General features: G+C 37.6%; 1 protein-coding gene across 6 annotated transcripts in view; it reads right to left on the minus strand.

The window, feature by feature from the left end:
* The window catches only part of LOC106881912 (oxysterol-binding protein-related protein 1), a 214,003-nt gene that overhangs the window by 159,950 nt on the left and 41,553 nt on the right, over nucleotides 1-12,500 (minus strand). For all 6 annotated transcript variants that reach the window (XM_089351688.1, XM_089351689.1, XM_089351690.1 and 3 more), the window contains exons 12-15: nucleotides 11,379-11,498; nucleotides 5,887-5,986; nucleotides 4,696-4,802; nucleotides 3,247-3,424 (exon numbers count right to left, since the gene is read on the minus strand). In XM_089351688.1, the coding sequence (XP_089207814.1) occupies nucleotides 3,247-3,424; nucleotides 4,696-4,802; nucleotides 5,887-5,986; nucleotides 11,379-11,498 (505 nt within the window). The remainder of the gene's footprint in view (nucleotides 1-3,246; nucleotides 3,425-4,695; nucleotides 4,803-5,886; nucleotides 5,987-11,378; nucleotides 11,499-12,500) is intronic.

Here is a 12,500-nt window from a genome sequence, read left to right on the forward strand (position 1 = left end):
ACACAAAACCTAACCCACAGATACCACATTCACGCTGATATCAAACAAACAGCAGACATCATAGTCAAAATATTTCATGATCATTGGAAGAAACTTGATGTTTGTGGTAAAATATTTTCAATGAAAGAGAATAGAAATGCTAGACATAACATCTTTCCCATGAATCTAGTTTGTTAGAAAATGAATAATAACAACAGCCAAAATAGTCATTTCTTCCCAATTTTTAAATGGAGCAGATCAAGACATGACGTTGACGGAAGAGAAAAGTTTGTAGCTTCATACAAAATACAAAGGTTAAATGCAGTGATTCTCAATTGGGATCCATATACTCCCAAGGGTCCATATAAGATTTTGTGGGGTACACACAAGCAAAATAGTAAATTGGAGACCCACAAGTAGTATTCTAAGGTTCCATGAAAAATTTTGCTTTAAATGTACAAGGGTGAGTCAAAAAGTAATGCCATTTTGTTTAGGACAGGTATAATTACCAACACAGAAACATGTATCATACATCAAAATGAAGCTGGTCCTCTGTGGATCACATCCCTACTTCTCAACATAGTCACCATTTCTCTCAATAGCAATGTTCCACCTTCGAATGAGAGCATGTATCCCTGCCCCGTAAAATTCTGTTGACTGTTCTTTGAGCCATTTCTTCGCTATAGTTTTCACTTCCTCGTCAATGGAATAATGTTTGTCTCTCAAACTCTCTTTCGTGGGGCCGAAGAGATGATAGTCCAGTGATGAGGAAGTGAAAACTGTAGTGAAGAAGTGGCTCAAAGAATAGTGAACAGAATTTTACGGGGCAGGGGTACATGCTCTCATTCGAAGGTGGAACATTGCTATCGAGAGAAACGGTGACTATGTTGAGAAGTAGGGATGTGATCCACAGAGGACCAGCTTCATTTCGATGTATGATACATGTTCCTGTGTTGGTAATTATACCTGTCCTAAACAAAATGGCATTATTTTTTGACTCACCCTCATATTACAGATAAATCTAAAGCAAAAAATTTTCATGAAAAAGCAAAATTTTTGTCTCAAACATTTTATTTTGTTCAACCTCTGCAAGTTAATGTGAGAAAAATAAAATAGGAATTTTGAAAGATTTATCTGCAAAATTAGTTTTTAAACATTGAATGGCAATGCAGATCCACCAGATCAAAGAGGTCCAAAGATATTTTTTAAATGGTTGGAAACCACTGGTTTAATAAGAAAAGTCATAAATATGAAAAATAAAAGTAGAGTACAGTTGTATGTCTTTAATAACACAACTCCCCAACCCCTCACTACCCCTGCTGCTAAATACATACATTCATGTTTATGTGCTTCTATAATCATTTCTCCCTTTCTTCTAGATCTCTCTCTCTCTCTCTCTTCCTCTTTCTCTCTTCCTCTCTCTCTTCCTCTCCCCATCGGCATCTACCAAACAGAAATTTACAGCAACATTTTGTATGGGAGACCTGAATGAACTTCCAACTCCAGACACATTAAAATTTCCCAATATCTCTGTCGAGAAGATGGAATGAAAAGCTTCAAATACGTTAAACTATTAATTACTGTTATTGTTGTAATTAATTATTACATTTAAATGACTCGGTTCATATTTAGAACACTGTTTATCTGCTTTAATCAACTCTCTCTCTCTCTCCCACTTTTTCCTCTTCTCTCTCTCTCCCACTCTCTCCTCTTCTCTCTCTCCCCCACTCTCTCCTCTTCTCTTCTCTCTTCTCTCTCTCCCACTCTCTCCTCTTCTCTCTCTCCCCCACTCTCTCCTCTTCTCTCTCCTCTTCTCTCTCTCTCCCACTCTCTCCTGTTCTCTTCTCTCTCTCTCCCACTCTCTCCTCTTCTCTTCTCTCTCTCTCTCTCTTTCTCCCTCCCCACCAAGTATATTAGCAATCATGTTTGACAAGCAAGTCCTGCAATTAGTCATTGTTATAGGCACAGGCGCGGTCGTGTGGTAAAGAAGTTTGCTCTCCAACCACATAGTTCTGGGTTCAGTCTCACAGCTGGTGGTGGTGTGTTTACAATCCCGTAACTTAGCAGTTCAGCAAAAGAAACCAATAGAAACCAGTAGCAGGCTTTAAAAAAAAATAATAATAAGTACAGGGTTTGATCCATTTGACAAAAATTCTTTAAGGTGTTGCTCCAGCATGGCTGCAGTCTAATGACTGAAAGAAGTGAAAAAATAAAATGCTCAATGGCATTTCGTCTACTTTTACAATCTGAGTTCAAATCCCACCAAAGTCAACTTTGCCTTTCATCCCGTTCAGGGCCGATAAAATAAGTACCAGTTGAGCACTGGGGTTGATGTAATTAATTATCCCCTTACCCCGCAAATTTTCAGGTCTTGTGCCTTTAGTAGACAGGATTATTATTGATATTATTGTTAAAGGTGGCGAGATGGCAGAATTATTAGCACATCGGACAAAATGCTTAGCAACATTTCTTCCAGTTTTACATTCAGAGTTCAAATTCCACCAAGATCAACTTGGCCTTTCATTCTTTCGGGATCAATAAAGTTAAATACTAGTCAAACACTGCAGTTGAAGGGATCAGCTAATGCATTCTCAGAAAATTGCTGGCCTTGTGCCAAAATATGAAACAATTATTATTATTATTATTATCATTATTACTATTTTATTGTCTTTGCACAGCTTCTAACACTGGAGATGTCCTACGGTGCCAGCTGCTCACTACCAGTGAACTAAGGTAACACCCTTTATTTTTCGACCACCTTCCGGAGTATTCAAGCAGTGCTGTTTTCTGCAAGTGCTCCACCCTTATTGCAGCCCCTATTTGTTCCACATACTTCTCAAGATTTTTACTCACTGTTGTAACAAATAAATACTGTATAATATCGTGGATTTTGTAATTGGGGGGGGGGGGGACATTTTTGTGGCCTACTCCAGGCGTGGTTTATCTTACCTATGCCACTGCATATATGTTAGGATAACAAAATAGGAGGCAAATTCACAGAATGAATAAAGGGGCAGATTAAATGAGACTTTGCAGTATTTGGGTAGATCCCTCTCGGGACTAGGTTCAAATTCTGCTACGGTTAAGCTCACTTGTGGACCTTCTGGGCTTGATGAAACAAGTACCAGTGAATTACTAAGGCAGACCTAATTGAGTACCCTCTTCACCCCCCCCCCCATTCCCACCTCCATAATTAAAAAACAAAAACAAAAAAAAAACGTGCAGAACAGAAGAGGTGACAATATCAAAGTAATGCTGACAACTTACCCAAACTCTGAGTATCACAGTCATAGAATTCATCATCGTCTGTGTCGTAGAAGCGAGAAGGATATTGGTTGGCATTGAAGCTACATTCCAGTTCGTGGTGCTCGGTTGCTAAAGCATGCAGTGCTTCCTCAAGAACTCGGGATTTCTCCTTCTCTTCCTTCAGCTGGGCCTCGACCACCTGGTGGGGGGGGGGGATTGTAATTAAGACAATGGTGAGAATGACATGGAATATGTGTTACTACATGCACGACTCTTTCACTCTCTCTTCCAACACTTTTTTTTTCATTCCAACTGTTCATCCTGTTTGCTTATAAACCAATTCCTCTCACACAGCAAGGAATCCTGTATTCTTTTTATTCTATGACTGCGGCCATGCTGGAGCACCGCCTTTAGTCGAACAAATCAACCCCAGGAAGGACTTGTTCTTTGTAAGCCTAGTACTTATTTTATCAGTTTCATTTGCTGAACCGCTAAGTCATGAGGACGTAAACACACCAACATCGGCTGTCAAGCAATGGTGGGGTGGGGGGACAAACATATATATACGACAGGCTTCTTTCAGTTTCTGCCTACCAAATCCACTCACAAGGCTTTGGTTGGTCTGAGGATATAGTAGAAGACGCTTGCCCAAGGTGCCACGCAGTGGGACTGAACCTGGAACCATGTGGTTAGTAAGCAAACTACTTATCACACAGCCACCCCTATGTATATATATATATATATATATATATATATATATATATATATATATATATATATATACAACAGGCTTCTTTCAGTTTCCATCTACCTACAAGGCTTTGGTCGGTCTGAGGCTATAGTAGAAGACACTTGCCCAAGGTGCCACGCAGTGGGACTGAACCCAGAATCATGTTGTTGGTTAGCAAGCTACTTACCACACTGCCACTCATCTTGTCCTTGAAGGCTTGGGATGAAAATTGGCCCTTTCTCATATTGTATGACGGATACCGAATGTCTTCATGCACTACCTGCCCGATAAGAAACTCAGAGACTCCCATGTCCCTGGTAATGGACCTGATTGACTTGGAGGGATCATTGTCAATCATGGCCTGGATCTCACCAACAAATTCAGGAGTTCTTTTCTTATCAGAATGATCAGAGTGAGTTTTCCAAGCTGCTGTACCTCCGTAATCCCCATTAGACTCATCCAACTCTTTCTGAATCCTTTGCACTGTCCTCAGATTGACACCCAAACACTCTGAAATGTTCGTATTAGAGCTACTGGTTCAAATGCTAAGCAGTATAGCATGTCATTTCCAAATTGCATCATGGTGCTGTTTTCCTCACAGACAGTGTCCAACTGACCCTACTATACTGTGTAGTCAACAAAATCAAAAACAAACAATGCGCATGCACGAAATTAAAAATATAAGATGGCGCCAATTTACCCACTGCACCCTGTACATATTTACATCAAACTTCACTTACCAGTTCTTGATTTGTCAGTAACTTCATGCTGTGGGCCAAGGCTGTGTACATTTCCCGAGAAGTGCCGAGGAGTTCATGGAATGTTTGGTAGACAGACATCAAAAAGTCTGAAAGAAAGAAATATTTCATTTACTTCTCTTGGCCTAAAAGTTGGGTGGGAAGGAATTGGCATGTCCATCCAGGATGGTGAAAACAGAGTGTTTCAGCCCAGGGAGCTGTGGTAGGTGGTGGGTGGAGTGTGATGTCAGGGTGATAGGCAGAGAATTTGTGGCAAGTGGAATGGTCAGTCCCCCAGGTGGTAGGGGTCAGTTAGAACCTCTGGGATGGAAATCCATTTGAGTCTGTATGCTGCCTGGTTGAAGTTGGCCTTCATGTCAAACTTCAACTTGTTGTTGAGCCTTCGTGTTAGGATGAATTGGTCAAGCAAATATTCAAGTCATTTGAGAAATGCGCGAGGGTGGGTCAAAAAGTAATGCCATTTTCTTTATTTCATGTGAAGGTTTTGATAAAAATAACTGAAAATTTTTCCCAGTTATAAAGGATTATATCATTTACGTTCTGAAATATTTTGTTTCCTATTTTTCAGGTTTTTAGACTGGTAAGGAAAAATCAAAATGGGTGCCCCCTTAGAGTTATGTCAAAAACAAAGAGCAGTGATTGAATTTCTCGTTGCTGAGGGGGAAACCCCTGTGAACATTCACCGACGATTACAAAATGTCTTTGAGGATCATAGCAATGTATGCAGGTGGGTCCGTCGTCTGAAAGATGAAAAGGTGGGAACTGTGAGTGTAGCCGATAAACCCCGTTCTGGCCGTCCATCCGTCCGCTTCTGTGAATCCTGCCAATAAAGCAAAAGCAGATGTTCTGATCAGAGAAGACAGACGCATAACTCTTGATGAGTTGGCAGAAAACCTTGAGGTGAGCCATGGAAGTGCTTACAACATTGTCAAATCACTTGGCTTTTCACAAGTGTGTGCCAAATGGTTTTTTCATAGCGTTTTTGTCTTAATAATTGATGAGATGCCAGAACAGTTTTCAGCCCCAACATCTGAAACTCTGAGTTTTATTATGACAACTAACTGATTGTTTTGTATTATATTTATAGATATGTATATATATCATGCAAGCATGGAATGGTGGATGCTAAATAAGAATGATAACTGAAGTTGTTGTTGCTGTTGAAGTACTTACCAGTTTTGTGAGTTGGTGATTGGTCTTTTATATCTTTGGAGAGTTGTGTTGTTACAGATGAAAGGAGTTGCTCCAGAACTTCTTGATGGGCATGGACAGACTGTTGGGGGAGACGAAAAGAGAGAGAGAGAGAGATGTTAGACAGGTGACATAATAAAAATAATTATCATTACTATTATCCGAGTGGTTGGCATTAGGAAGAGCATCCAGCTGTAGAAACCACCTGTCTTCGTCTGTTGTTTTTTTATGAATTCTCCCCATATACATGCATACATATGTGTGTGTGTGTGTGTATTTACACATATACATACATACATATATTTACACATACATACATACATGCCAGTGTGGAAAACAAACATTAAATGATGATGATGATATATACGTATATATACATACATACATATATATATATATATATATATATATATACATACATATATATATATATATATATATATATATATATATATATATATATATATACATATATATATATATATATATATATATATATATATATATATATATATATACATATACATATATATATATATATATATACATATACATATATATACATATATATATATATATATATATATACATATACATATATATATATATATACATATATATATATATATATACATATACATATATATATATATATATACATATACATATATATATATATATATATATACATATACATATATATATATATATATATATACATATACATATATATATATATATATATACATATGTATATATATATATATACACACAAATACACACAGGCGTGCACACACGCACACACACACCATTTTTTCTTAAACGAGGATTTAGCTTTTGTTTGTAAAGAGAAAAACTAACAACAACAATAACAGTAACGACCAGAACATCAACTACAACAACAACATCATCAACAATAACAATGAAAGAGAAGATTTTCTGGAACATCAGGAGAGATTCTACAGAATTTTTGGTCAGTTAGAAACGAAAGAAATGTAAATACATAAAGCAGATTAAAACTTACAGAAGTCTGGAGAAAACTCAAATAAATAGTAATTAGGTTTAGAAAACAATAAACAACAAACAACAACAACAACAACTAATTAAACAAAACATTTAAGGAAGTAACATGTGTGTGTGTGTGTGTGTGTGTGTGTGTGTATCAGTGTTTGTGTGTGATCAAAACCTGAAAACACAAACCTTTCACCTGAAATAATGATGATAAGAACAAGGATGATGATGATGATGATTGCTATGATGATAATGGTGGTGGTGGTGGGAGTGGTGACGGTGAAGTTAGTAATGGTGATGATGATGATCATGATGACGACGACGATAATGGTGGTGACATTCATTGATGGCAGTTGTGATGTTATGACAGTCACAATGATGATGATAGTGGTTGCGATAGTGGTGATGGTGTTGGTGACGGTAATGATGATGTTAATGTTGTAGTTGGTGGTACCTATGATGATGATGATGATGATGATGATGACAATAGTGACAATCACAAAGATAAAGTGATTTACTATAGGGAAACCTATATAAACGATTGAACTCGTTATCTCGGCAGAGGGCAGGTGACTAAAAGTTATGTTGAATGTTGAGAAGTGGTGGGCAGGGGTGGATGGTATGGGATTCACTTACTTAATTATTTCGTCTTTTGACTTGTTAGTCATTGGACTGTGGCTACACTGGCCCCCAGTATTTATTCACCTTTTTGTTTTTTAAAGTCTGGTATTGTTGTGGGGGTAATAGTAATAATGGTACACCCCTCCCACGTGATGAGTGGTCTGTGCTAATCAGTTCTAAATAAGGTGACATTGGTCAGTATAAAGAGAAAAGATGAAGTACATGGTCAGAGGCAGTTTTGTCTTTACTGGTCTTACTAACTATACTCTGCTACACCAGGGTGGACGTTATAACGATCCAACATTAACGATCTGACAGCAGGTGTTTATTCTTATTTCTTTACTACCCACAAGGGGCTAAACACAGAGGGGACAAACAAGGACAGACAAACGGATTAAGTCGATTATATCGACCCCAGTGCGTAACTGGTACTTATTTAATTGACCCCGAAAGGATGAAAGGCAAAGTCGACCTCAGCGGAATTTAAACTCAGAACATAGCAGCAGATGAAATACAGCTAAGCATTTCACCCACCGTGCGAATGTTTCTACCGATTCCACCAAGGCCAACTTTGTCTTTCATCCTTTCGGGGGTCGATTAAATAAGTACCAGTTACACACTGGGATCGATGTAATCGACTTAATCTCTTTGTCTGCCCTTGTTTGTCCCTTCTATGTTTAGCCCCCCTGTGGGCAATAAAGAAATAAAGATATTATTTTTCCTTCACTACATTAGATATGGTTATAGTTGCAATCACAAGGTTTCATGTTCAGTCCTACTATGTGATACCTTGGGCAAGTGTATTTTACTATAGCCTCAGGTCGACCAATGCCTTGTGAGTGAATTTGGTAGACGAAAGCTGTATGGAGGCCTGCCACATATATCTGGATGTCTTTGTGTTTGTGTATGCCCTCTCACTCCCTTGTACCACTTGGCAACCGGTGTTGGTTTGTTTACGTCCCCATGGCATAGCAGTTTTGGCAAAAGAGACTGAGACATTAAGTATCAGTCTGACAAATATAGGTAGATGGGGGTTGATTTGTTCGATTAAAACCCTTCAAGGTGGTGCCCCAGCATGGCAGCAGTCCAATGACTGAAACAAGTAAAAGATGGCTGCAGAATGTGTCTACAAGGGATTCTTCCCCGTACAATGTGGATATGGCAAGACACAAACCGTAACCCACCACCCCCCACCAAATCGCAAATAACCTTGGAAGAGGTTGATCTTGTTGTCAACGATGAAATGACAGAATGCTTTAGAACAGTCTTTCTCAACTGGGGTGGGGAGAGGGGTTCTTATGACCTTTGGGAGTCTCTACAAGATTTCATTGTTAACATTTATCTCCAATAAAGTCGTTACACTTCTACAATGCACAAAATACTCAACAATTTGTTTTTATAAAATTCCTAATGTATTTAATTATAAAAAGAAAAATGGGATTTTTTTAACACCAAATGGCTACGTGGCCTGTCTGAGTGAAATTGGAAACAAACAAATCCATGGGCAAAAAATGGGGTGGCTGTGTGGTAAGTAGCTTGCTTACCAACCACATGGTTCCGGGTTCAGTCCCACTGCGTGGCACCTTGGGCAAGTGTCTTCTACTATAGCCTTGGGCTGACCAAAGCCTTGTGAGTGGATTTGGTAGATGGAAACTAAAAGAAGCCCGTCGTGTATATATATATATATATATGTACGTGTGTGTGTGTGTGTGTGTGTATATGTTTGTGTGTCTGTGTTTGCCCCCCCCCCCCCAACATCGCTTGACAATCGATGCTCGTGTGATTACGTCCCCGTAACTTAGTGGTTCGGCATAACAGACCGATAGAATAAGTACTAGGCTTACAAAGAATAAGTCCTGGGGTCGATTTGCTCGACTAAAGGCGGTGCTCCAGCATGGCCACAGTCAAATGACGGAAACAAGTAAAAGAATAAACGAACCGCTGATTTAGAGTTTCACTTCACAACTCCGTGGTTGTGGGTTCGATATTGCTGCTCTACACTTTGACCAGATGTCTGACCAAAGCCTTGTGACTTAAAATTGGCAGACATCTGTTGCGAGAACCGTTCCTGTTCTTGCGTTGAGGTCTAATCTGTACCACCACCACTGCCGCCGCCGCCGCCATCTGGCTGTTAAGTTCATTTTGTGGATAATCCGGTTTGTTGCAAGCATTCGGGTCAGGTCACTGGTGTCATGATAACATCCTAGCCCTTCCCGCCAACGCCGTGAGGCCCTGAAAAGACAAAATTGGTTATCGGCGATGCCCCCTCTTCCTCCCTCCCCCCCCCTCAGTAACCACTGATAAAAATTGTCATCCACATCTATCAATAACAAAAGGGACATAACTCAGTGACATTGTTGCTGTTTGTTTCTTAGAACAAATCGAGAGCTAAAAACGTTTCCACCCGTGACCATTACTTTTAGACATTAGATCAAGAATTATATTATCCACTGTCTTAAGCAGGTGAGCTGGCAGAATAGTTAGCGCGTCGACGTTCTCAGTTTAAATTCAGCCGAGATCAACTTTAGCTTTGGTAAAAGTAGAGTTATTCCCCTTGTGATTACAATAAGGTTTTCTTGTCCTTGGCTTATATTTTCGTTTGTTTATTCAACCATAATTATCTGTTATTATTATTAGCCAGAGAGCTTGAAAAATGAGCTGAAATTCTTTTAATAAGGTCTGAAAATATCACATTGTGCTGAAGATCACGGTGACTTTTACTCGTGTATACAAGTGTTATTCACGCATATAAATACCACACACACACACATATATAGAGATGCATATATGTGTGTGTGTGCGCGCGCGCGTGTATATATATATATATATATATATATATATATGCGAGTAAAAATAAATACAAAAAAGGTGGTTTTTTTGTATGATTGTGTATAGAGGAATATATTATTTTGTTTAAAAGAGTTCCAACACTGTCTGCTTTTTATGTTTTATTTATATTCCTGCAGAACCAATGTGGGGTATAGAATATGGAATATACAATATATAATATAATATACAATATATAATATAAAATAAAATAAAATAAAAATGGATGGCACCATGAAATAAAGTATTGAATGTAGATGAAATATTAAGTGTTCAATATAAAGGATCAAATATATAAATATATAAATATAAGTATATAGAGGCGACTCGAGTTTTAGGGCTATTTCCCTTCGTCATGGCCGGTATGACAGACTTTAACAGACTGTAATAAGTTGGCTGGTTTTCTGTCTTTTATACCAATTCCTTTGGACAGCAGCAGTAGGTGTTTGGCTATTTTTAGAATTGATGTCAAATCTATTTTTAGAAATGATGATATTTGAGTAATTATATATTTATATATTTGATCCTTTATATTGAACACTCAATATTTCATCTACATTCAATACTTTATTTCATGGTGTCATCCATTTTTATTTTATATTATATATTGTATATTATATTATATATTGTATATTCCATATTCTATACCCCACATTGGTTCTGCAGGAATATAAATAAAACATAAAAAACAGACAGTGTTGGAACTCTTTTAAACAAAATAATATATATATATATAAATTGGTTGTCCTAGTCACGGCTTCGTTTCAAAGCAGGGGCCCAGTCTACCCCCATCAAACAGTCATGGCTTTGATAGTGCAGCCAATTTAATTGTTTATGCTATGATTTTATTTACACCATGTACCCACATGGGGATTAACACATACTTTAAAACATTATTATTTCTTATATTTAACTGGTTATGTCATGAGTTTATTTACTTCATTTACCCAGACTTTGTGGACACCCTGTATATCATTCACCAAATGAAGCTGGAAGAAATGAACTAAAATGCTTACCATTAGTGACTCTTGTAGGTTTCCAATGTAATCATCTTTCTCTTCATCACTTGTACAAATGCCTTGGTTCATGTAATGATTTGTGTAATCAATGTGTTCTTTAAAAGCATCCAGCCACATCTACAAAGGAAATGGTTCATAAGCAATGTCAAGAGAACATCGGAATATTTGGAATATGGATGACTGACTTATTAGTTTCTAATGTAAATACAACGGTAAGATTTAGCGGGAAGATATTGTCAATTTTTGTAACTCCCAAAATTTCACTGGTTCTAATTTTATTGACACAAGAAAAAGAAAAAAAAATGTAAATTGATCCAGGTATGATTTGAACTCAAAGAACTAGGGATTAAATACTGATTTCTAACATAGAGAAATTTTGGTAAGGAGGTATAGTACATGGTCCTATGTCTTTTCCTCCAATGTCATTTTACTAAATTCTTCATTAGATCTAAAATTAATCGAAAGAAACAGAGTATCTCAACAGAAATATGGTAACAAAAGAGCTAGAATATATAATAGAGAAACAATTCTTAACCCTTTCGATCCCAACCTGGCTGAAACTGTCTCTGGCTCTGAGTACAAATGTCTTGTTTTCAAAAGTTCTAAATTAAAATCGAAGTCACAATTTATGTTCCTAACTCTAGCTTAATGATAACCGAGTTATTTTACTAAATTCTTTGTTATATTTAAAGTTAATTGAAAGAAACAAATATGGTAACGAAAAGGTTAATGAGTGGTATAATCATTTAAATTAAGAGTATGGTGTCTTTAAAGGTGCACAGCATTAAATAGGGGTAAAAAGGCTTTTAAGTAAGAGGCACTCAGTAGGGGATACAACTCAGATGTCTGTCCAGGCTTTTGGATAAGGGTTGGGGGTAGTATCAGCCTGATGGCTTGCATTCATATCTCATTGCAAAAGGAAGGGACTCACTTCTCTGCACTCAAGCAAACAACAATCACTCAACCATAAACTTCAGGTAAGACTTGGTTAATACAAGTCACTATTTACATCTCATCAACAAGGAAGGGCATTCAACCAAACAGAATCTGCTTCAACAAACTCCATCTGATTTGGGGACAAATGGACGTAAAAATGACGATGATTATGATGATGATGAT

The sequence above is a fragment of the Octopus bimaculoides genome, chromosome 4 (assembly GCF_046866305.1).
Source record: "Octopus bimaculoides isolate indiv1 chromosome 4, ASM4686630v1, whole genome shotgun sequence".
NCBI classification, from domain to species: Eukaryota; Metazoa; Mollusca; class Cephalopoda; order Octopoda; family Octopodidae; genus Octopus; species Octopus bimaculoides.